This window comes from Cyphellophora europaea (genome assembly GCF_000365145.1).
Source record: "Cyphellophora europaea CBS 101466 unplaced genomic scaffold supercont1.4, whole genome shotgun sequence".
NCBI classification, from domain to species: domain Eukaryota; kingdom Fungi; phylum Ascomycota; class Eurotiomycetes; order Chaetothyriales; family Cyphellophoraceae; genus Cyphellophora; species Cyphellophora europaea.
Genome location: NW_008481810.1, coordinates 19354 through 43824, shown reverse-complemented (window position 1 = coordinate 43824; position 24471 = coordinate 19354). Strand labels below are relative to the sequence as shown.

At 52.8% G+C, this 24471-nt stretch overlaps 7 protein-coding genes across 7 annotated transcripts; 4 read left to right on the top strand and 3 right to left on the bottom strand.

Annotated features, from left to right (window-relative positions):
• Nucleotides 1-55: 55 nt before the first annotated feature.
• Nucleotides 56-1579, bottom strand: HMPREF1541_04262 (2-methylcitrate dehydratase; the record flags this gene model as incomplete). The annotated part of the gene is made up of 1 exon (XM_008718608.1): nt 56-1579. One exon carries the CDS (start codon nt 1577-1579, stop codon nt 56-58), a length of 1524 nt encoding a protein of 507 aa, XP_008716830.1.
• Nucleotides 1580-2069: 490 nt separating this feature from the next.
• HMPREF1541_04261 (uncharacterized protein) lies at nt 2070-4895 on the top strand (the record flags this gene model as incomplete). The annotated part of the gene is made up of 1 exon (XM_008718607.1): nt 2070-4895. The coding sequence occupies one exon, from the start codon at nt 2070-2072 to the stop codon at nt 4893-4895; it is 2826 nt and encodes a 941-aa protein (XP_008716829.1).
• Nucleotides 4896-5910: 1015 nt separating this feature from the next.
• HMPREF1541_04260 (uncharacterized protein) lies at nt 5911-8004 on the top strand (the record flags this gene model as incomplete). The annotated part of the gene is made up of 1 exon (XM_008718606.1): nt 5911-8004. The coding sequence occupies one exon, from the start codon at nt 5911-5913 to the stop codon at nt 8002-8004; it is 2094 nt and encodes a 697-aa protein (XP_008716828.1).
• A 335-nt stretch (nt 8005-8339) lies between these two features.
• On the top strand, nt 8340-10362 carry HMPREF1541_04259 (uncharacterized protein; the record flags this gene model as incomplete). The annotated part of the gene is made up of 2 exons (XM_008718605.1): nt 8340-9216; nt 9260-10362. 2 exons carry the CDS (start codon nt 8340-8342, stop codon nt 10360-10362), a joined length of 1980 nt encoding a protein of 659 aa, XP_008716827.1.
• Nucleotides 10363-11345: 983 nt separating this feature from the next.
• Nucleotides 11346-13717, top strand: HMPREF1541_04258 (uncharacterized protein; the record flags this gene model as incomplete). Its single annotated transcript, XM_008718604.1, has 2 exons — nt 11346-12443; nt 12500-13717. 2 exons carry the CDS (start codon nt 11346-11348, stop codon nt 13715-13717), a joined length of 2316 nt encoding a protein of 771 aa, XP_008716826.1.
• A 192-nt stretch (nt 13718-13909) lies between these two features.
• HMPREF1541_04257 (uncharacterized protein) lies at nt 13910-15046 on the bottom strand (the record flags this gene model as incomplete). Its single annotated transcript, XM_008718603.1, has 3 exons — nt 13910-14419; nt 14465-14647; nt 14690-15046. The coding sequence occupies 3 exons, from the start codon at nt 15044-15046 to the stop codon at nt 13910-13912; spliced, it is 1050 nt and encodes a 349-aa protein (XP_008716825.1).
• Nucleotides 15047-20158: 5112 nt separating this feature from the next.
• On the bottom strand, nt 20159-20401 carry HMPREF1541_04256 (uncharacterized protein; the record flags this gene model as incomplete). The annotated part of the gene is made up of 1 exon (XM_008718602.1): nt 20159-20401. One exon carries the CDS (start codon nt 20399-20401, stop codon nt 20159-20161), a length of 243 nt encoding a protein of 80 aa, XP_008716824.1.
• Nucleotides 20402-24471: the final 4070 nt, after the last annotated feature.

The window sequence follows — 24471 nt, the reverse complement described above, 5'->3', positions numbered from 1 at the left end:
GCCTTTATCTACCTACTTGTAACTCCTACCAACGCTGCATGGTCGTGCTCAAACCTCACCACTTCATCTCCTTCTGTCTGAACAAGTCCATGTATGTATCGACCTCTGTGCTGTCAAGCTTGCTCGCGTCGGTGCTCAGGTTGACCAAGTCATCGATCTTGCCCTGCTCGTAATGATGGCTCAAGTGTCTTTGAAATTTCTTCATGATCTCAGGCTTGGCCTCGTCGCGCCTCAGCCTGTGGCCGAGAGGTGCCTCGACAACTACCTCGTCAAGCACGGTACCGTCGTTCAGAGTTACCGTCAATGCATTTGAGATGGTGCGCTTGCTGGGGTCATGGTAGTCAGCAGTGAACTGAGGATCCTCCACGCACTTGATGCGCTTCCGCAGATCTTCGATCAATGGGCTAGTAGCCGCCTCACCGCCATCAGTGTAGTCGGTAGCCTCCAGGCGGTTGAATGCCAGCATGGTGGCTACCATGTATTGAACACAGTGGTCCCGATCAGCGAAGTTGTCCATAGCCTTGAATTGTTTGTCGATGATACGGATGCAAGCCTCGTGCGTGCGGTTGGTGATTTCTTTGATGTCCTTGGCCGACTTGCCCATCGATTGCAGAGTGGCATAGACTTTCTGGGCGGCTTCAATGGCAGTCTGGCTGTGGAATTCAGCTGGGTAGGAGACCTTGAAGAGGACGTTTTCCATCACGTAGCTACCGTAGGGACGTTGGAAATCGAATTTCTTGCCTTTGAATAGCACATCGTAGAAGCCCCAGACGGGCGCAGAGAGCACAGTAGGCACGCCAGCTTGTCCCTTGAGAACCTTGAGGGCTAGGTTGACAGCTCGCTGGCAAGCATCACCAGCGGCCCAGGACTTGCGAGACATAGTGTTGGGAGTATGACGGTATGTACGGAGAGACTGCCCATCAACCCAGGCTTGGGTGACAGCATCACGGGTCTGTGTCTCTGTGAGACCAAGCAGCTTGCTGACAACGGCAGTGGAGGCGACCTTGACGAGAACGACGTGGTCGAGGCCGACCTTGTTGTAAGAGTTCTCGAGGGCGAGGCAGCCCTGGATTTCATGGGCTTTGATCATGGCTTCGAGCACATCGCGGATGGTGGGAATCTTGCCATTGCCGAGCTTGCCTCCTGCACGGTTGGTACGGGCAATCCAATCTGCGACAGCAAGGATGGCGCCGAGGTTGTCAGAAGGGTGACCCCATTCTGCGGCCAGCCAACAGTCGTTGTAATCAAGCCATCGGATCATCGCTCCAATGTTGAAAGCTCCATTGACAGGGTCAAGCTGGTAGGGTGTGCCTGGAACGGTAGTACCGTTGGGTACAGTGGTTCCCTCAACAATGGGCCCAAGTAGAGCAGTGCACTGAGGGAAGCGGAGAGCTTCTAGACCACATCCGATGGTATCGAGGAGGATATAGCGGGAGGTGTCAAGGGCCACCTCGGAGTCGATCTTGTAATTGTGAACATAGTCTGCAATATCCAAGATCTCTTGATCGTATGCCTGTGTGGGAGCATGTGCGGGCATAGTCGATGCCCTCGGGTTTGCGGTGGAAAAGGATTGGGCCATGGCGGGCAGCCTCGCGTAGGACAGCGGAGACGACGTGGCAGACAATCGAGGAAGGGCACGAGCAGCAGTTGAAGTAAGAGGTCGAACCGCAGCTGAGGAGCACAGGTTGCGAATCGGCGCTCGTTTGAGAGAGGAGAGCATTGTGTGACTGTAAAAGCAAACTTGAAGTGAGGAGAAAAGATTCTGCGAGCTCAACACCACTTCAACAATCTTCAACAAATATTTTCGCAGCAGTAAGAAACGGTTTCCTCTCAAAGAGAAGCCGACAGACGTTGACAGCTGTTTGGCTTGTCGTCTCCGAATTGCAGCCCCTCCTCCGTTGTCGCCCGCTTAGCTACGGACTGCCTCGGCTTTCGGACTTTCGCCTGGACAACCGCCTCAGCCTTGACCTGTGCCACAGTCACCAGCCACTGGACGCCGGTACCTGACATTAGTCCCTGAGCCATACATCAGCGCGCGGGCACGAGCACCTGCATCGAATGGTGTGATTATGTCTACAGCCCAGTCCTATCAGCCCTTGCAGGTCAAGGACGATGATGAGACTGACTCGGAGCGATCTCGGTCTCCCTACCGCGACGATGCAGACGACATTCCCATGACCAGCTCAACTGAGCCGACTCAGCCTCCACCTCCATATTCGGTGGCCTCCAGATATCATAACCGGGGCATCTGCAATTGCAGGCGCCTGTCCAAGACATGTATTGCTATATGTGTCCTTGTCATCGCAGTCGTCTGCTCTTCGATAGGCGGCACTGGCTACTGGGCGTATAGGTTGCAACTCATCGATGGCCAGTCTCCACCCTGGTACCCTTCCCCGCGAGGCGGCACAGTCGACTCATGGCAAGAAAGCTACAAGAAGGCGAAAGAGATGGTTGATCGGATGAGCTTGGCTGAGAAGGTCAATATCACAAGCGGAGTTGGATGGGCCATGGGACTCTGCGTCGGCAACACTGCGCCCGCGGTTGACGTTGGATTTCCGGCCCTCTGCTTACAAGATGGACCACTAGGCATTCGCTTTGCTGACCACGCAACCTCTTTCCCTGCAGGTATTACTGTCGGTGCCACATGGAACCGAGATCTCATGCGCCGCCGTGGTGAGGCTCATGCGCGACAAGCCAAGGTCAAGGGCATTCACGTCCTCCTTGGTCCTGCAATGGGCCCGCTTGGTCGACACCCAGCTGGAGGGCGCAATTGGGAGGGTTTCGGTGCGGATCCAGTGCTTCAAGGTGTTGCCGCGTACGAGACCATCACAGGCATCCAGTCGCAGGGTGTCATGGCGACAGCCAAACATTTCGTGGGGAACGAGCAGGAGCATTACCGCAAGTCATTCGAGTGGGGCCTCCCGGAGGCGCTATCGTCCAACATTGACGATCGAACAATGCACGAAATCTATGCCTGGCCCTTTGCTGAGTCTGTCAGGGCTGGTGTCGCAAGTGTCATGTGCTCGTACCAGATGGTGAACAACTCGTACGCCTGCCAGAACAGCAAGTTGATGAATGGACTCCTGAAAGATGAACTAGGCTTCCAAGGATTTGTACAGTCCGACTGGCTTGCGCACCGGAGCGGCGTCGCAAGCGCTCTTGCTGGACTTGACATGACCATGCCAGGCGATGGCATTCACTGGCAAGATGGCAAGTCTCTCTTCGGTGAGCAGTTGACCATGGCTGTCCTCAACGAATCGATGCCTCTGTTTCGAATCAATGACATGGCTGCTCGCATCGTAGCATCCTGGTATCAACTTGGACAAGACAAGTGGGACTCGGATGGGCCAAATTTCTCGTCCTGGACTGATAAAGAGTCGGACAAGCCGCATTTCGGAAGCTCATCGCCACAGCAAGAGGCTATCGTTAACAAGTTCGTCGAGGCAGAAAATGAAGCGAGTCGAAGCGTTGCCCGTGAAGTCGCCGCTGAGGCCATTACCCTTCTCAAGAACGATGAGAACATTCTGCCACTCGATCCGCAGCTCACTCCATTCAAGGCTGATGGTAGAACAAGGGTGGCCGTTGTTGGTGATGATGCCGGCCCGGGCAAAGGCCCGAATTTTTGCGACGATCGTGCGTGCAATCAAGGAACCCTCGCTGTCGGCTGGGGCTCTGGCGCAACAGAATTCACCTATCTCGTTGACCCTCTCTCTGCGATCAACAAAACATTCAATCCGGATGATATCGAACTTACAGCTCTTCTTACAGACAAACTAAGCAGCAAGCAACAGAAGGACCTGGAAACGCACAATCTTTGCCTCGTTTTTGCCAACGCTGATGCTGGGGAAGGTCACCAGAGATGGAACAATGTCAACGCGGATCGCAATGATTTGCAGCTGCAAAAGGGTGGTGAGAAGCTTATCGAGGCTGTTGCAACCTATTGCGGTGGACCAACCGTTGTTGTGATCCACTCAGTAGGCGCTGTCCTCTTGAACAGCACGGCAAGCTTACCCGGTGTCAAGGCCATCCTGTATGCGCATCTGCCAGGCCAGGAAAGTGGAAATGCTTTGGTTGATGTTCTGTTTGGCAAAGTCGACGCTTCGGGACGTCTCCCATACACCATCGGCAATCGTTTGGCAGATTATGGGCGGGGAGCTCCTGTGATGTACTATCCAAACCACTTGATTCCTCAAGCCGACTTCAAGGAGGGTCTATATATCGACTACCGCCATTTCGACAAGGAAGCCATCGAGCCTCAGTATCCGTTCGGTTTCGGGCTTTCCTACACCAGCTTTGCATACAGTAATATCCAGGTGACGGGGCTCAAGGATAGATCCCGTTTGCCCAACCCGAGATTCAGCACCATTGAGCCGCCAAAGCTGGACGAGGAACTGCCAGAGCCATCTTCACTGCTATTTCCATCCAATATCAGACGCTTCAAAAAGTATGTCTATCCGTACATCAGCAACGTTGAGCAGGTCAAGAAGGGGAAATATCCATACCCCGAAGGATACAGTGAAGTCCAGATTCCGGGCCAGGCAGGAGGTGGTGAAGGCGGCAACCCGTCCCTATTTGAAGAGCACGTTCAGATTGATGTTCAGGTCAAGAACGTTGGCGGTCGAAAAGGCAAAGAAGTCGTACAGGTTTACGTATCTCTGCCTGAAAACATCAGAAACGCGGACGGCGTTTCCATTGATGTTCCTCTCTGGAACTTACGCAACTTCACGAAGATCGAGCTGGATAAAGGCCAGGAAGAGATTGTCACTATGACGTTATCGAGGAAGGATCTGAGCTATTGGGATGTCGTCGAGCAGAATTGGGTAATGCCCGAAGGCGAATTTCGTATCGGCGTTGGAAGCAGCTCGCGTGACTTGCGCTTACTGGCGACTTACTGAGACAGGCGTACTTGGTTTGGTAGACTGGTCCGCCGGGTAGAGACCATCGGGAGCGTAGGCGAAGTCCGGGTTGGTAGACTGTATAATAACGATTGACGATATTAGGCTAGTTGTTCTGCCCCGTGAGAGCCTTTCTCGCCGAGCTCGGTACTAAGAGGGTGATGGTGATGCTTCAACACAAAATCGACGGAAGGGCTCCCCGAACGCACAGCAGAGACTTCTGCCTGTGGTTCGCAATGACTTGGGGTGTCCTCCCATCAATTTTGTCGGCCCCTGGTGGCTGTTTCTCATCGTTTTGTTCTGTCAATGACAAAGCCCGTATGTCAGCTAACGTAGACAAGTGGTCGGAAAGCTCCCCGAGCTCGGACAGGTTGTGGCGAACGGTGCATGCCCAATGACTTGAGACAAATATAATTGCTTGGTCAGCTATATATCAGTTTGTTCCCGGTGAGATGTGCGAGAGCGTAGGGTCTCTACTTCTTCTTACACATTCTATCACTCCGAGAGAATCTCACAATGTCCTCGTCGCCGACAAGTGCGACTTCATGCTGGTTCTGCTTCGTAGGATACAGGAGGTCAAGATTGTGCTTCGGCCGAGGCAACCTTAGACCGGAATTTTCCGGACCCCAGATTCAGGCCTGTACTGTAGACATAGCTGGCCCCACCATAGTGCGCGATTGGTAGATCTTTCATTCTTGGGGAACTCCGCACTGCTTGACCAACGTCAATCTTCCCCCGTTAGCCCGGTCGAGGTGCTGTCGGATGTGCAATCGAGCTGGGCTCGCTTAGCGAGCACACGAAGGCCCGAACAAGCGCGATCCCGACAAGCCACGACTTATGACCGCGTTCTTAAGGACTGCGCATGAGTCTGTTCCGCTGCCGCCCTACGCTCCATCGGTGTGAATGGATACGAAGCTATCCAGGCGCCCCCAAGACCCGTGCAGTGCAATCCTTACAGCTTGTCCAGCGCTTTCTGATACCTTCGATCCGAGCTCGAACTCATTACAGTATCGGCATGGCGCATAACAATACCGTGCAAGATGAGGTGCAGAAGCTGTCACTCGAAAAACCGGAGGAGTTCTGGGATCACCATGGAAAGCAGCTACACTGGCATAAGCCTTACTCCAAGGTGATCAGTCACCAGACCAAGAAGCTCGAAGATGGGACTGAACAGCCTCATTGGTCGTGGTACCCAGATGGCGAGATCTCGACAAGCTACAATTGTCTGAATCGACACGTCGAAGCCGGCAAGGGTGATAACGTTGCGATGATCTGGGACAGTCCTGTCTCCAAGACCAAAGAGAAGTACACATACAAGCAGATTCTTGAGGAAGTGGAGACGCTCGCTGGCGTTTTGAAAGAGGAGGGCGTCACAAAGGGCGATGTCGTCCTCATCTATATGCCTATGATCCCTGCTGCCATTTTTGGCATGCTCGCGACCGTTCATCTGGGCGCCATGCACTCCGTTGTGTTTGGTGGCTTCGCGGCTGCTAGCTTGGCCCAACGTGTTGAGGCTGCGAAGCCCCGGGCCATATTGACAGCAAGCTGTGCAATTGAGGGGGCGAAAGGGCCACTCGATTACCGACCGTTTGTTGAGGGGGCGATTGAAAAGAGTAGCTTCAAGCCCGAGAAGACCATCATCTGGCAGCGGGACATCAAGCGATGGGACCCGGTCATCAAGGAGAAAGGGCAGAGAAATTGGCAGCGGCTTGTCAAGTCTGCGAAGAACCGAGGAGTCAAAGCTGATGCTGTACCGGTCAAAAGCACCGACGGGATATATGTCATCTACACCTCAGGCACCACTGGATTGCCGAAAGGCGTCTTGCGAGAAGCCGGCGGACATGCCGTTGGCTTGAACCTGTCCATCAAGTATCTATTCGACATCAAAGGACCGGGCGATGTCATATTCACTGGCTCCGACATTGGCTGGGTCGTTGGCCACTCGTTCATTGTATACGCCCCCTTGCTGGCCGGGGCAACGACGGTTCTATTCGAGGGCAAGCCTATTGGCACACCCGACGCAGGTCAAGTCTGGAGGATGATTGAAGAGTACAAGGTCACCAGCTATTTCACTGCGCCGACTGCGTTGCGAGCAATCCGGAAGGAGGATCCGGACTTGAAGTTCGTCAAAGAAGTTGGCGATCGCGGCGGCTTCAAAACGTTGCGAGCTCTCTTCCTTGCCGGCGAGCGTTCTGAGCCCTCGATTGTGACGAAGTTCCAGGAGCTGGTCGAGAAATATGCCGCTCCTGGTGCACAGGTCATTGATCACTGGTGGTCTTCAGAGTCGGGCTCGCCAATGACGGGACTTGCGCTCCGCCCATCTGTAGGTAAAGAGCATAGCTCGACCGAGTCGCACAAGGTCCTCAAGATCAAGGCTGGTTCTGCGGGCAAGCCCCAGCCAGGATTTGATGTGCGTGTGGTCGACGATGAAGGGAAGGAGGTTGAGAAGGGTGGTATGGGTAACATTGTGCTCAAGCTCCCTTTCGGACCAGCAGGATTCACTACTTTGTTCAAGGACGACACTCGCTTCTACAAAGGCTACCTGAAGCGTTTCGACGGGAAATGGCTTGACACCGGCGACGCGGGCATGATCGACGAAGACGGTTACGTTCACGTGATGTCAAGATCCGACGACATCATCAACGTTGCGGCTCACCGTTTCAGTACAGGTGCGATCGAGCAGGCGATTCTCGGCCACAAGAATGTCGGCGAAGCCGCTGTCGTTGGGATCCCTGATCCGATGAAAGGACATCTACCTTTCGCGTTCGTCCAGCCTTCGTCTGCACCCAAGGAAGGCGAGAAGCTCAGCGCCGTGCCGGACTCTGCCTACTTCAAGGAAATCAATGACCTGGTGCGCGAAAACATTGGCAACATTGCCACCCTCGGCGGGGTCGTGGTGGGTAGGGGGATGATTCCAAAAACGAGGTCAGGCAAAACCCTGAGAAGAGTGCTCAGGGAGCTGGTCGAGAACGGCTCGGAGGGCAAATATGACGAGAAAGTCAATTTTCCGCCAACGGTGGAGGATGCTGCAGTCATTGACGTGGCGAGAGCCAGAGTCAAGGAGTACTTTGAGAAGAAAGGAAAGGATGGACTCAAGGCAAAATTGTAAATTACGAATCATCGAAGATTGTAGTCAAGCATGTCAAATGTCTGGCGCAGCAAGAGTTTTGGCATGCGCTGTTCCAACGCGCACCAGGGTCGACAAGATTGACGGGAGGCCTCGCTGAACTCGCAGCAGGTCAAACCCAATCTCTTGCTGTGAGTCGATCCAGTGGGGGTAGGCGAGGCTCCGGTGGGATGGAGAATTACCGGCGGGTAAATTCGAGCACGTTGGAGAAACACGCTCCCTTAATCGCTCTCCAACGCACTATCGTTGCATAATTCATGCCATGGGCTTGACGTCCAACCCTTTACAGCACTGACACTACAGAGAACCACTTCACCATGTTGTCGGAAGATCATGGGCGGCTCGTCTACTCATACGACTCCGAACGGGTATGGATCGAGTGCTGGGGTCCCAATGCATTCCGTGTGCGAGCTACTAAAGACCATGTCTTTCCCAGCGAAGACTGGGCATTGCAACAGCCCTCACAACAAGCACCACAGATCAAGGTAGCTCGGTCATCTTCAACCATAACCAATGGCAAGATCAACGCCACTGTCAGCAAGTTTGGCACTATCACTGTCCGCAACTCTAAGGGCGATACTCTACTTGAAGAATATGCTCGAAATCGTCGAGACTTAACTGCTGAGAAATGCAGCTCCCTTGACGTCGAGGCTCGTGAGTTCAAGCCTATCAAAGGAGGCCCCTACCATCTCACCGCCCGGTTTGAGAGCCTGGATCCAAACGAGAAGATCTTCGGTATGGGCCAGTACCAGATGCCTAGCATGGATCTGAAAGGCATGGACCTTGAGCTGGCGCACCGCAATTCGCAAGCGAGCGTGCCTTTTGCGCTATCATCTCTCGGCTATGGGCTCTTGTGGAACAACCCTGCCGTAGGTCGTGCCGTGTTCGGGAAGAATGTCATGTCTTTTGAAGCATTTGCGACCAAGACACTGGATTATTGGATTGTTGCGGGCGATAATCCAGCAGAGATCGAAGAAGCATACGCAAACGCAACTGGAAAAGTTCCTATGATGCCTGACTATGGTCTTGGGTTCTGGCAATGTAAGCTAAGGTATCAGACCCAAGAGGAGCTTCTCTCGGTTGCACGGGAGTACAAGCGCCGAGAACTGCCTATTGACCTCATTGTCATTGACTTCTTTCACTGGCCACTGCAAGGCGATTGGAAGTTCGATCCCACCTACTGGCCAGATCCAGGTACGTGAAGTCTTGGGAGAGTGAGTATGACTGACGCATGTAGGTGCAATGGTGCGAGAGCTTCAGAGCATGAACATCGAATTGATGGTCTCCATCTGGCCAACCGTCGACCAGAGATCCGAGAATTACGCAGAAATGCGAGAGCGTGGCTATCTCGTCCGTACAGAGCGTGGCCTCCAGACTACCTTTGACTTCCAAGGTGAAACTGTTTTCTTTGACCCTACGAACCCTGATGCGCGAAGCTATGTCTGGGGCAAGTCAAAGAAGAACTATCATTCTCTTGGCATCAAGGTCTTCTGGCTTGACGTGGCGGAACCAGAGTACTCCGTCTACGACTTTGACAATTATCGATACCATCGTGGACCCAACATCGAGATAGGAAATATCTATCCCGTGGAGTACTCCAAAACGTTCTTTGAAGGCCTGCAGAAGGAAGGCGAATCAGAGATTGTCAACCTTGTGCGTTGTGCTTGGGCTGGTAGCCAGAAGTATGGAGCATTGGTCTGGAGCGGTGACATCGCATCCTCGTGGAGCAGCTTCCGAAATCAACTTTCGGCTGGGCTCAACATGGGCATCTCGGGCATACCGTGGTGGACGACTGACATTGGTGGCTTCCACGGTGGAAACCCACAAGACCCCAAATTCAGAGAGTTGTTCACTCGCTGGTTTCAGTGGGGTACCTTTTGCCCAATAATGCGACTACATGGAGACCGGGAGCCACGGCAGCCACAGCATGGAACTACAGGCGGAGCTTCTTGCCGGTCAGGCGCTGCAAATGAAGTATGGTCTTACGGAGATGAGATCTACGAGATCTGCAAGAAATACATGCGCATCCGCGAAGAGATGCGTGAGTATACGAAAGGCTTAATGAGGGAGGCACATGAGAGGGGAACTCCGGTTATACGTCCACTGTTCTATGAGTTCCCAAAGGACAAGAAGTGCTGGGATGTGAGCGAGGAGTACATGTATGGCAGTAAGTATCTGTGCTGTCCAGTACTTTCAGCTGGGAAGACGGAGATGGAGGTCTATCTTCCCGCCATAGACGGTGACTGGGTGTCTTTCGACGGCAGCAAAAGATATGACGGCGGCCAGACCACTACAGTACCTTGTCCCATTGATGAGATGCCGGTTTTCATGAAAGGGTAATTGTAACATGCCCGAGTAGATTTAGATGGTCTCGACCGGGACCGGACGGCTTAGACAAGAATATGCTACAAGTGAACGGACATAGAGTGGCGTTTTATGTCGCTCAGAATGCTTCAACTTTACATTGAATGTGGCCAATAGCTCCTGGCACTGGTGGGCCCCCACAGTCATGCCCGGAGTGATGCGGGGTTGTGGTCAAGCTCGGATTACCCCCGGATCAAATTTAGACGACTCCATTGTTCCTCGTCTGTTCCAACGTATTGCTTCCTCACATATGATTGAAGGAGTCCAGGCAGGACTTAGTTGTGCAGAGATGTCTGAATCTGCCAATGCTTCCGGCTCACCTAAACCAAAGCGTACGGCGCGACATCCTTGCGACATCTGTCGGAAGAGTTTCGCACGCCCAGAGCACTTAAACAGACACAAAAAGATACATACCAAAGAGAAATCCTTTGTGTGCCCGACTTGTGCCAAGTCGTTTGCACGATCGTATGTCCTGGCGCCCTCCTTTGCATGATTGCTGTCCCCCATTTCACTGATATGTGGGCAGAGATACCCTGAATCGCCATATCGAATCATATCCACACGATAAGCAAAGAACCGACAGTCGAGGATCCGAGCGAGCTTGTAGAGAGTGTGCCGTAGGCCGAGTGCGTTGCTCTCGAGGAGACCCTTGCGTTCGATGCACGGACCGCAATCTGATATGCGCATACCCTCGTCCTGTCAAGCGGAGGGCGGTCTCTTCAACGAGTAGTACCGATGTTAATGACCTTACCGAACTAGATGGAGCTTCAAGAGATCTTGAGCATGCGTCTTTACCGGCATCGAAGCCACGAACATCTTCCCACGAAAGGCGCAAAGACGAACTGCATCCGAGTTTCTCTGATGTTCAGACTTCGGCTCAACCAAATGTTTTTGGAGGACAGCTGCCCGCAACACATCGACAAGGGCTAGCATACATGCCAAATCCTCTCGTACAGACCATGCCAGGACAGTTCACGCCTCTACGGACGAATTGGATGACCCCTCTCGACAGTGAAGTGGTTGATTGGGAAGCTGCTCTGAGGGGGAGACTGCTCTACGAGGAACAGACCTGGACCCTTCCGGATTTGCAGGAACCCGTATCAGATCAAGTATCATGGCCACCCAGCCTCGAGCACGGAACCGTTATCCAGCCAGGGGAGCCCTGTGTATCGGAAAGATATCCAATAGCCTCACCCTCACAGCTCGGCCCCGATCAACGCAGCTCTTCGGATGTCGGAGGATCAGCTGCCTCCACATCTACTTCTGGAAGATATTATGTCGACGGAGCTGAAGCGAGAGCACCTTTTCGCGGCATGTCAAACCTGGGTAGCTCTGCGTTGACCTACGCCATAGGGAGACGGGAAAGTACCAGCCTTTGGCCTTCTGGTGCCGAGGTAGTCTCAGCTACCGAGCCCACATCCCCAGCAAATCGACCTTTCGTCTCCGACTACGCATATGGAAAGATGTCAGACGTTCTCCGTTGCGTGGCACGGAAACAGTCCTCACCAAGCCCGACTCTGCATTTACCCAGCCAGTCGCACATCAGATGGTATCTGCTTTTGTACTTCGACAAATTCCACCCTACATTTCCGTTCATACTTCAGTCGCACTGCCAGTCCCACGATGCGCCAGTGATTCTTCTTCTGGCGGTTTCAGCCATTGGCTCCAGGTACGCTCGAAGCTCAGCTGCTGCAGCTGATCGACATCTGCTATCATTAGCATTGACAAATGCCATGCGTGAGAAGTTATGGTCCTACCCTGACTGGAGCTCTTCATCACTTTACTCGCCAGATCCCGTGCTGCTTGGGGAGGATGTTGATATCGGCGATGTTGCGTTCGTCCAGGCTGGTCTTCTTTTAGTCCTACTTGAGCTTCACAGCGAATGCAGGCTCCGAGCAGAGCGCACAGCAGTTGACAGATTGTACCTTGTCAACATTTGCAAGATCCGTGGACTGTTGAAGCGAAAGGAAAGCGTCGATGCAAACCTGAGCAACGAGGACAGCCTTCGGAAATGGCAACTTGATCAAACACGTCTCCGAACAGGGCTCATGATCTGGGTAAGATTTATCACTTTGCGTCTCGGTTAACAGTATCTAAACATGCCTCCTCATAGCTGCTAGATACCATGATGGACTACGAAACAGCTTTTGGCTGCCAGATGCTGCTATCTGATGCCAATGTTGACCTTCCTTGCCACGATGAAGTGTGGAACAACCCAACAGCAGAGAGCATACGAGAAGAAGGTTCAAAAACGGGTAAGTCCTGTCTTATAGCACTGTCACGATCGGCTGACACTCAAGTCACGCTACTGCATGCATTGGAAATTCTCTACATCCGGAAAGCTTTCCCACCTCACCTCACAAGCCTTGGACTCCTCCTCCTCATTCAAGGAATCTATCGGAAGACCAGAGAGGTTGTTGCTGAAGCACGCACTCTACTGAGTTCCTGGACACCTAGTCCGGAACCCCAAGCGGTGGCACTACACAGCGATCACGACGAGACATGGCCGCCATCAAATCCAACGCTCGTCAAGTGGCGAAACAGCGCATGTGACAGTCTTGACATTCTTCACTGGTCAGAGAACAGCAAAATAGCCACAGCAGGTGGATTTGAGGCCCCAAACACCTTGCATTTGCATCTTGCTCGGTTGACAATTCTCACACCAGTAAACCACCTTCAATCATTGGCGCGGGCTCCGCAACATTGGAAGGTCAACAGCACAGCCGCAAGTCAGTCGGAGATCTCACATACCCGCGTGCTACAGTGGGCTGTCCGTGATCAATTCAAAGCACGACTGGCGGTCATACACGCCGGCTCAATCTTCTGGCACATCCGAAGATACAGTACTCAAAGCATGATTGAAGCATTTTCCGTCTATCTTGCGACCCTCGTCATCTGGGCATATAGTATGACAGTCAACATCATGAAATCATACGACAAGCCCGGAGAACAAAGTCAGGCCTCGCAAACTCCCCTTGAAGCTGCTACCCATGCTACGATGCCATCAGACACGACCGATGCCTCCCAAGACGAGGAAGAGGAACTAGAACTTTCTTTCATGAATCTTGACCGACCTGTTGATGATGAGATGGTACAGAATTATGCACGGTATGGCCAGAAGATGACTGCGTTTATGTTTGGAGTTGGTGATATTTGCGCTCCTGGCGCTCCGAAGAAGATCTTGACAGCCGGAATTCGACTACTAAGTGTTGCAAGTGGACAAAGTGACGGTGGAGCGAACTCGTCGTATGATCTCGGTAAGATCTGGGGCCATGAGAGAGGATACCATCAAGCACTTGAGACCCTCATGGTCAGTAGTCAGCCGGTTTGATCGATTCACGAACGGATGACACGTTGTGTGTTGAAAGGTAGTACACCAGGTGGGCTACATGGGGGACACCGATTGAAAGCTTGCATTCCATTGAAAAGTCACACCTTAGAGACATGCCCGTATACGCCTGACACATAATCGCTTGCTTTGTGCCTTTAGACCACAATACAACCTAGTAGAAACAAGACCGCTCTAAGGCAGCGGTGAACCCACACCAGCCTCCATGGACGGACCCCTCCCGTAGGCCATAGTACGGTCAGCACTGTTACCCCTCCCCTCGACCACTTCAGTACGGGTGCGTGTGGGATCAATTGCAGGGTGTGGTCTTACAGTGTCGAGGTCAATCTTCTTCTCGGTTTGAGTGGAAGGATCGAAATGAATGCCTTCTTTTCCTCCGGCATCCTGGTCTGGGTTGACTGATTCATATTCTAAGGCTTTGATGAACATGTAAAAGCCCGAGGCGAGAAGCGCGCCGAGGATGGGACCAACCCAGTAGATCCAATGATAGCTATGGAAGGAGTGAAGGACCACACAGGGTCCAAAAGAGCGTGCGGGATTGAGAGAGCCGCCGGTATAGTATACACCCATGAGTTCGGCAATGAAGAGTGATAGACCTATGCCGATCGGCGCGACGAAAGTTGCCTTGTGTTTCTCAGCCGCGAGCATGAAGATCGTGAAGACGAGTTGCGCGGTGAGGAACATCTGCATAATGTTAAGAGAGCTTCGGAACGATGATTATTGCCCTACCTCAATAAACAGTCCTTGAACGACACTAGTTCCGCCTCCGAGGCTTGTTCGGACATTGAGTGGGCCTGGGAGCATGGCAGAGACCACTGCCGACGATGCAATGCCACCGAGGATCTGAGCAATAATGACGAGGCAGCCGCGTAGATACGGAACAGCACCAACGAGCATCATGGCCATCGATACCTGCGACGTTAGATAAGCGGTTCGGAGGAGTAAGTTACTTACCGCGGGATTAAATAGGCCTCCGCTAATTCTGAAGAAAACCCAGGCGTTGACGGCTAAGCTCATACCGAAACAAAGTGAGATGAACAAAATCTTTGCCGGATTCGCAGCTAGATCGGAAGGCTGTGCGTCGACAGGTGCGCCATTAACAACATTCGTTCCGCCGAGGGCGAAAAGCAGAAACATGAATGTGCCTGCGAATTCCGCCATCATGGCAATGAAGTGGTTTTTGACACTTTTTGGGAGGAACGCCGGCAGCGGCACACGCCGCGAGACGATAGTCTCATCGTCGCGAGGTAGCAGCTCCTTGCGGTCCTTCCATGGGAGGCGGATAGTACGTGCAGGGCGGTCGATATTCATGGTGTCGAGTGTAGAAATGTCAGGCGTAGGGGGGCCGTGTAGAGAGTACGAAGAGCAGGGGAATTGAACAGGGGATGCTGGCAGCATGAATGTCGAGTGGGTACATTCATTACCTACCATGTCCATGACGAGTGTGATGCAGCCACTGAAGTGGTGCGGAGCTAGCGGGAGCACGCAGCCCGTGTACGGCTGGACTTGTTGGCAAGGGTCTGACTGGTACCATGATGATCGCCGCATGGGTCTAGGACAGGGGGTGTTATGGCCGACCGGGATGGCACAAGTTTTCCTGAAACCCTGCTTGCGGGCGGTTGGTCCTATTGTCTTCGAAAAGATCCAATTCGGGACAACCATGATGATCGTAAACTGTCCAGAGCAATCATGATATGAAGATGCACAACGAAGCCGCGCCTAAGCTGATAATTCTCTGCCGTTATATTCAGCTTCCGTAGGGAAAAGGATTTATATCTCGTCTGGTAGAAATGATTGGGCATGAAGATGCATCGACAAGTGACGTTTCTCAACGTCCAAACACGTGTCGGGGCATTGCTGAATTTCCGGACCATGGGAAAGAGTTCGTCATGACGTCAGTGGAGCAAACTTCGTGTTTTGGTTTGTAGAAGTACTGTGAATGCTGTTTGGTGACGTTTGCCGCTGGCAAGATACAGGTCAACCCCGTTTAACCAAGCGGGAAAAGTGCCCGCTCCCGAGATCCGAGTCGAGATTCAGATTCGCGAGCCTTGGCACTTGAATATTGGACGACACAGCCAGTGGTAGTGGTAGGAGTTCTCAAATCCTTCAGATAGTCATCCCTGTATCTGGGCGGTGAGATGGCAATCGCCTTTCGTTGGGACATCGCCGCTGTATGGAAATTCCGGGAAGCACGGTTGGACGACCACGTCGCAAGCTTATTGATATTGTCGAAGCACGCGACACGCGACAGGTTGTTACTGGAGTTATGGCGTGATGCTTTTATTGAGTTGCCTTTTGCGAGCAGGATGAAAGACGCCTAGGTTCTTGGGAACGAATGGGCCGAAATAGAGCGTGAATGCCGCGCGTGCGGTTGAATTGCAGTCAAGGCCACAACCGCCCCTGAGACGCGAACGAACTGGAGCTGTTCGAGGAGAGGAAGGGGTCGACGAAGGGGTCGCTAAAATGAAGGAACATGGAAGGTGGTGACAAGGCTCATTCGCTGGTTGCCGCGTGAGCACTGCAAGCGATGTCATGAAGGACTTTGGTGTGACCAGCCGTGATAATCGTGTTCGTATTCAGTAATGATCCCCCGAATCGTCTTCGCACGACAACAACAATGACGCGGATACCGAAAATACCCTCTTGGCTTGTCAAGTATCAGCTGCAGGTATATGTCTCTCCGTCGCCCATCCGGACCCTCGTCAGCCTGCGCAGCCACAGCCTACGCAGCCAAAGAGTAGGAGCCCGATCCCCAATCCACTCCTTGCTACTGCACTGTCACAAAGACTCGCCGGACACGGACATTTCCGGCTCCTCATGCATGCCACATGCTTGTTGCCGGATATGCGGAAGCCTCCTCTACTCTCTCACGAGTATCTAAGTCTCTGTCTCGTGCTGATGGACGTTGCGAGCCGTGAAGCAGGCCGTGCAGCTTTCCGCCACCTACCGCAGCGTGTGATAACACCCATCTGCAAGCTATCCTTTGCGTGAGCGCTCTTCCTACTGACACGCTGGGCAATGTCTATGTCGCCGATTACAGGGACGCGTGAGTGGGTGACCTGGCTGTAGCGAACGGAACCACATAGCAAAATTCTCCCAGCGGAAAGATTCTGGCTGTGGGGCCAGCTATCGGGGCCTGCACACAAGAGCCTTTTAAGCGTGCAATCTGGGAAGATTGTCCACGACATCGTCCTGCTCGCGGTTGGAAGCAAACGCTAAACGTGCAATGTAGGGTCGCCATTGGCGATGATCTGACGATCTACGGTTGGTGGCACCGGACTGCTCTCAGTAACCGTGACTATACTTTCCTGCTGCAGCTTCAAGATGCAGCGTCGATGCCACCTATCCATGGCCTGGCTTGAGTCCTTTCGGCTTCAGTCACGACCCCAAAATTCCATGTCACGCGTCGCTGCTCCTTGCTGGCAACCGCCCATCTTCGTCCGCACTTTTCTGCCACCACCCGAGGGTGGGCGATTGTCTCTGTTGCCGCTTGCCGCGTTCCTCTGCTCCCTTCGGCTTCCGCTTGATGTTGCACACCTGACAGCGTCGGCTAAATCGTGATGGGTGCGGCGATTAGCTCAGCTTCGTATCTCGGTAGAAGACGCAAGCACAATATCGCGCTGGGGAATAATGTGCGCAATATGCATTCTACTAAGATCCTGCTACCATTGTACACGACATGCATGGCGAGACCACAATGACCCAGAATGTCTGTGTGTAGGCGCGGCGTCAGCCCGAGATTGCCAGTTGGGAATATCGTTATTGACGACACAATATGTATGATTACAACTCGCATTTTTATCCTGACGTACAAACTCTCAGCAGACTGCGTAGGCACAATACACTGTGAACTTTTACTGCCAGAGGTAGCAACGCCCACTCACCTCACGGCCCCATACCACAAACACCGTGAAGATCCAACAACCACGACCAGGCACGATCCACTGCACGCGGAACGCGATCATAATGGCACTAGGCGCCCCGCCTAGCATTTCCGGCCACTCACCGTTGTTAGTCGATCTTCAGCGAGAATTTAGAGCGATACTCGTCCGTGTCGGACACTGCTGGGGTAGTGTGCTTTTGGAACACTCCGGATACGTTCGTGAATACGTTCTTCTCTATCCAACTCGCACCCAGCATAGTTTGAATCCGTGTACACCCAAAGTTCATTGATACAGAGGATGTCAGCCTCAGGCAACCATATCTTGGCCGTATCCAGCAAGATTGGTCGGTGGCGAATTGAAACGGTATATCCTGTAAAACTGGTTACCATGGCTCTTCGCAAAGCACTCACAGGTGTCACCATGTAGTATCGAATATACGATGGATGTGGGATGTCAAATGGTGAACTCTGCCCAACGTGGCCGCGCTACTGATCCAACAACCTCTAACAAGCTGTTCAGCCGCCTGTCTTGCTGAAGCAGCGTTTGAATGCGCCAATATGAGCTTCTCCGCGATCCATAGAACTCCAATAGGGTGACAGTATGCTTCCGAGCGACCATTATGGGGCTGATACCGATTCCGCCCTATAATGACTTCCGCCCACCGCGAAGACTTGGCACTGGCGGAATCGCCGACATCATCTACTGAAGTGACCGGAGTGTTTGTGTTAAGCTCCACAGAGACTACGGTATTGTTAAGGCTTGTACTAAGTGAAGCGCACACTTATACACGGTGAAGTTGGCTCCTCCAAACATCGTCACCTCTGAGAAATTTTACACACGCACGCTCGATGAGACCGAACGTTCCACGGACCGGGTGTTTTCGGTCAGGCTCCGCATATGATGCGGTGTCTGTTGCATGAGTATGGGAAGAAACGGAGTTCCATCAGCGCCCCTACATGCTTTTAGGGTTAGCATCGTCGCCAAGATCTTTCGCACTTCCGGGCTTATCGACGTAAAGCGTTGGGCCCAGCAGGAGGGCTCAACTGAGCTCCACCTATATTGCGGAAGCTACTGTGTGACTGGATGGAGAGGCGAAGACCCGTACATTTATATATAGGCTTCATAACTCACCGCCTCCAGGCCGTTGCCATTACAACGCCAACCAAACCTTCGCTCTCTACGGTTAGCTCACAGGTCGCTCGAGATATCCATGTGGAGTACGATAAAGCTAGTCTGTGACATGGCGGGCCGTATATGGACAACTCATGTCTCTCCGTCATGCGGAGCTCCAAACCGGCGAAAAGAACTAGCTCTTGATCTTCGAATGCTCCAACCACATCTATACTGTCCGCGGGAGGCTAGCGGAGTTGGGCTAGCCTATCACTCTTTGCGGGAACCAGGTACGGACGTGTGACTAGCTCAGGTCCCGAGCACCGGGGGAAACGTGCAACAGTACCGAACACTCCGAAGATGGTGTGAGCTCACCCAGAGCCTTGTATGTCTTCTGCCGATCCAGCGTTGACATAGTCTGACTCGCAGGCTGCAAGAAAGGGTGTGGGAGCAGGATTCTAGTCGTCAGGACATGGATAGCAGCGATGTTTTCAAGCGCTCCATTTACGACATGGACACGCCCCTAGGATCCGAATCAACTCTACGGACCTGTTGCGGACGCATAGTAACGTAGCGGACTTCGCCAGCGAGTGTAACAAGAAATATGATCTCAACGCCCGCCAGGTGTGCAGCTATGCTCCTCACTTACAGCAGCGACCCGCACTAGGATACTCTAGTCCACCCGCTAGAGCCCACGGCGCTGTGACACCCATGAAAGCGCAACGGACCGTGAGTTGATAAAGGGTTCGATGGCCCAGCTTGGCGGATCGACGCTGCGAATAGCTCTTATTGACTGCCCCATCTCCAAACCGATCCGGTCACGGGCCGTGATTTTGTCCAAGTAAAGCTGTTTAATCACTCCTGGTGTTAATACCATTAGTCCTGACCGAGGATCTTGGACAGCAGCGGTAGCACCTTCATAGGTTGTTCGTGACGGAGAAACACGTTGGAGCTTCTTAGAAGTATGTTGATGGTACGGGTGTAATAGTGTGATCACTCAGGAGTCCGGAGAGCCTAATGGACTGCGAGGTCGGAGCGGCTTGTATTTGCCAGTAGTTCACGGCTGTCTACCTCAGCTAACACGTGATCGGCCACGATAGCCTTCCGCCCGGCTCAGGCGACATTTGTGAGAGAGAGATATAGAGCGCTGGTGGAGCTTCCCAGAAGACGGAGAGCTGCTGTGCGTGGAGCGACTTTATCACCTAGTGATAGTAAAGTAATGAGCATCCTTGAGCGGTGGGAATTGGCATGATAGATTCCGTTCACACGGGGAGATAGTAGTATTTTGTGATAACAGTGAACCATGAGCAGGAACGGCCCCAGTAATCAAGAGTGCCAGCCTCGACTAGTTCGTCTCTACTCTTCCCTCGAGGTGCACCAGAGAACTTTTCCTTGCTTTAATCCTTGATCATGAACGACAAGCTTTCATTCATCTCGAACCCGGTCCAAATACATGCACCCTTTCTTTCTCTTCCTTCTTCCGTCTATCAAATCCCTTGAATTCTTTCTTCTGGTTGCTGGACTTGGTCTTTCCCAGTGACTCTGAATAGAATGAAGGCTCAGCCTGGGTGGGCGACTTTCGGCCAGAAGGTTCAGCCTGTCCATCGACCTCCGAAGTAGTCTCACTGACACTCCTGTTTGCAGGGCTAACTTCCAAAGGGTCATTTGACATGCGACCTGCTCGATTTTTTTCTCGGCCAGCCTGGCCAGAGGTACTAAATGAGACATTCTGTAATGCCGCTACAGCATCATCGCTACCAGACTTAGAGTACTCCGTGGATTGCGTGTCGATATTAGTGGTGTGGCCCTGGGCTCGTTTGACGCTGTCAACTTTTGACTGAGCGTTCTCTTCTTGCCGAGACTCGGATTGGGTGGCCTCGTTCTGGTGTTTAGTGTTAGAGGCATCCGTCGAATAAAGCTGAGCAGTCCTTAACGTTCCTCGGATCGGTCCAGCTGGCCGCCAGCTAGCCAAGACGTGCGGGCTGACTCTGAACATTGTAATCTTGCTAAGAACAGGTGTGAGGGTGGAGGTGAGCTATTACTTTGGGACTGGCAATGCAAAGTACTGGGAACACTACAGCTGTGGTTGAAGCGGAAAGGCGGAAAACCGTGGATATATGCATCCAGACGTCATTCGAGGAGACCTTTGACGTCATGCGTTACTGTCCCTTGGCAAGGTTCGCTTTATGGTAGATGCTTCAGCAAACACATCCAGTAGCAATATCAACAAAGATGAATAACAAGGAGCCAGCGGATCTACCTACTCCTTAGGAGGACTCAGAGCGGGCAAGGACATTCCGTTCAGCTGCATCCCAGACTCGGTTGATTGCGAACTGTAACCCCCCTACGATTCTTCCCGAAGTATTCTGCCTGCCAGCATGGACTCTTACTGGACACATGTCACGACCTGAGTGCTATAGTATGCTCAGGCTAGTGTGAAGCCATTCTTAGACGTGAAAATAGCGAGTGGAGGCCTCCGCTAGCTTCTAAGCCGAATTCACCAGCACCTCAATCTACATCAAGCTCAAAGCGTCACATATATCTGGTCTGCGTCCATCATGGCTGATATAGCCGCGCGGAAGTGTCCCCGCTTAGCATGGTGCCTTGAAGGGTTATAATTCTTGATGAAAAGGGACCATGACCCAACCCTGTCTTGATTCAACTCCAGACCAGCACCGCCACAAGACCATCATTGAGCCATCGTCACACGGCTGAGACTATTAATCAGTCTACAATTAAGAAGCTTCGGCGAGGGCAGTCTACTTCTCATCGACCTCGCCGACCTCGTCCTCCTCACCCACCTCACCCTCCTCGCCGACCTCGCCCACCTCGCCCTCCTCACCCACCTCGCCATCCTCATCCTTCTTATCTACCTCTTCCTCCTTATTCTCCTCACGGGCCTCACCGTCCTCGCTGCCAGCGGCCAGTCATTGCATGCATGAGCTGCAGCGCATTCGGGGGCACTCAGAGGTGGACTACGACCATCCATTCTTGAATTGTAAGCTGTAGCCTCCTTTGAATTCAGGACTCTCGAGAGTAATAGGCCGTTCACCCACACTATCTGGCATCTATACTTTGGCTCCCAATCCCCGCAACGCTCCCACTCCGGTCAACGGTTTGACCGCCCCCTCTATGAGACGCAGGTCAATGTTTTTACTGATATAGTCGCAATTGTGTCTAGCAAGATGATAGAGCACGCAGGTGCGACGCCCGCAGTTGGTTCCACATTTGGTGCAGTTGATATAGTGAAGGGCGAGCTCCTGGGTCCAAAGTCATACAAGGCAAAGAAGCCAGTGGAAGACATGGAGTCCTGTCAGGCAATACGCGCTTGGCGCTCGGTAGGTCATGTCGGCGAGTCTGCGACAGTCTTGGTCTTCTCGCCGACGAGGTCGACACTTGTGCCTACCCTACTGCCCTCAGTCTTAGTTTTAAGCCTCGGGATCTAATGATTTGCATGTAATCACCGACGTCCTGCGAATGATATTGATACAGGCATCATCCAACTCGGCGCTAGGCTCTACCAATGTGATATAGCCTGAAACCCCCGCTACCTACCGTCCGCAGTCCTCTTTGCATTGATCTTGAGATGGTCAGTGAACTCGACCTGCTTGAGCCGGATAGCGATCCTTGCGGGGCTCTCTGCGGGCGAGACAATGAGCACGGCTCGCGAGCTAGAAACGAATCCACCAAGGTCGGTGGAGATCACGAGCTTGTAGCTACCATAGGATGTTTATATAGAGGACACAAGATTCCAGCACTGGCACTAGAGGAACAGTACCGTCGCTCACAACAACGAAGCCACTATCACGCCAAACAAGGACGACGCCACACTAGATTTTGAGCGCCTTCTAGGATCGGGGGCTCGGGTACTATTGTCGAGGGACGCCTCGAGGTTCGACATGTCGTGCGTGCTCCGCGACTGAGCCTGAGCCGACCCAGTCTGAAAAGTTGCCATCTCGCAGTGAATCTTCTCCCTACCGAAGGATTCGAGGACGTATCGGCGTTTCTCAGTTCTAGAACACTCCCAAAAACACGGGGTTCGACCCAGATCCTGAGTGGGTTTGGAGGTGCTGAATCAGACACGAGATCAGTCCATGGATCACCAGATGTGGAGGTCTCTTTCTACTGACTAGGTATCGAGCTTCCCGTAACTGGCCTCGATCAGCGTGTCGATGTCTTCACGACCACATGAGAGCGATCACTGGCGCGCCATCACCGGGGATGTCGACGTGAAGCGCACTAATGTCAACCCTGGCGAGTAACTCCAGATATTCAACAGAGGACACTATGTTAGATGGTAGTAGCATTGGTGTGTCAGGGAAGATAGCAGATGGTGGTTAACTCCAGCGAAAGTCGCGCGGCTCCAACAGCTAGCCCGGCGGCAGAAATATAGAACATCACCTTACGTTGCGGCTTCGACTCGAACAAATGAAGGAGGAGCGTCGTGTGGAATGCCTGGACACGATCTGTGACGAGAGCTTGCTGGGAGCGTGACTGATCAGACACCATTAAAGAAGCCTGGGCTACTGTAGACCAGTCCGACCTCGACAACCTCCCTCCTTTCGCTATCCCCGATAGTGGCTTCGACGCATGATCACCAATACAGGAATATCGCAAGTCCCGACACCGCCAGCCGCACTAAACCCCCTTCCTCACCTGAAATGTACTTGGACATGCTCGAGTCGCCGTGGGCCGGCTTTTCCGAACACCTGCCGCCGACTTTTGTCCCTACTCAGCCTCCTGTCAAGCAGCAAGGTCGATACGCGGTGCTCTTACACAGCCAGGGATGGACGAGTGCGTCTCATCTATGAGTCGGGTATGACGAGGGCTGTGCTCCACTTGCCTACGCACTGGTATGAAAGAGCCCATCGACTGTAGATGAGCTGCCAAAACATTTGCTTTGGCTGCCGCCTTTGACGTTCGCCGTTGCCCTTTCAAGTTGACTAGGACGTTGTGCGAGTTGAAAGTGGGCACGGAACATGCCAGAAAGAGGAGTAATCTATGTAATAGCAGTATCCGGTCGGATAAACCACGAAGAAGGCGATGTAACAGTGATTGAGTGGGCACTGAGACCTTTTTCGACATCCCGTATCACAGACGGTCTCTCAGAAGCATAGCCAGTCTACTGTGGAGATGTATGGCCTCGGCGCTTCGTAGTCGTGGATGCACTATGCAGTTGATGTTGCATGGGGGCTCTCAATAAAAAACAAGTCTCTTGCTCGGGAGGGGAGATTGGGGGAATAGAACGATGTAGCGGTACCGATTGTGCCATGACCAGGACCGAGCTATTGCACTGGCTGCAGTGTATCAAATTCTTGTGTACGACGGGACCGGCGCCATCGGGAAAAGAAAGCCACAAGAGTTGTTCATGTACTCGTGTACGTGACGCGAAGTGCCACACGCGTTCCGTTCGGCGTAATTGCGCTGCAGGTGGCAAAGAGAAGCTCTCCTATTCCCATGCACAATCCGTCAGTAGGCTTCTTTCGTCTTGTCTGACCAGAATGGCGTCTCCGTATCTGCTCATCTTGTCTTCAGCACCTACGTGTTCAACCAGATTCGCGTGCCTGGTAGCCGTGATCACTGATAATTGAACAAGATGTGGTTTCATTCTGTGTGCCATTGCTTAAGAGCCATCGTTCACGGTGAGATGAACTGCGGAAGTATATGGTCGACGCCGACATATTCGGATACAGGTATTGCACAGCGATGGTCAACGGTGTTGACGCCAAGCTTCGTCTGAGG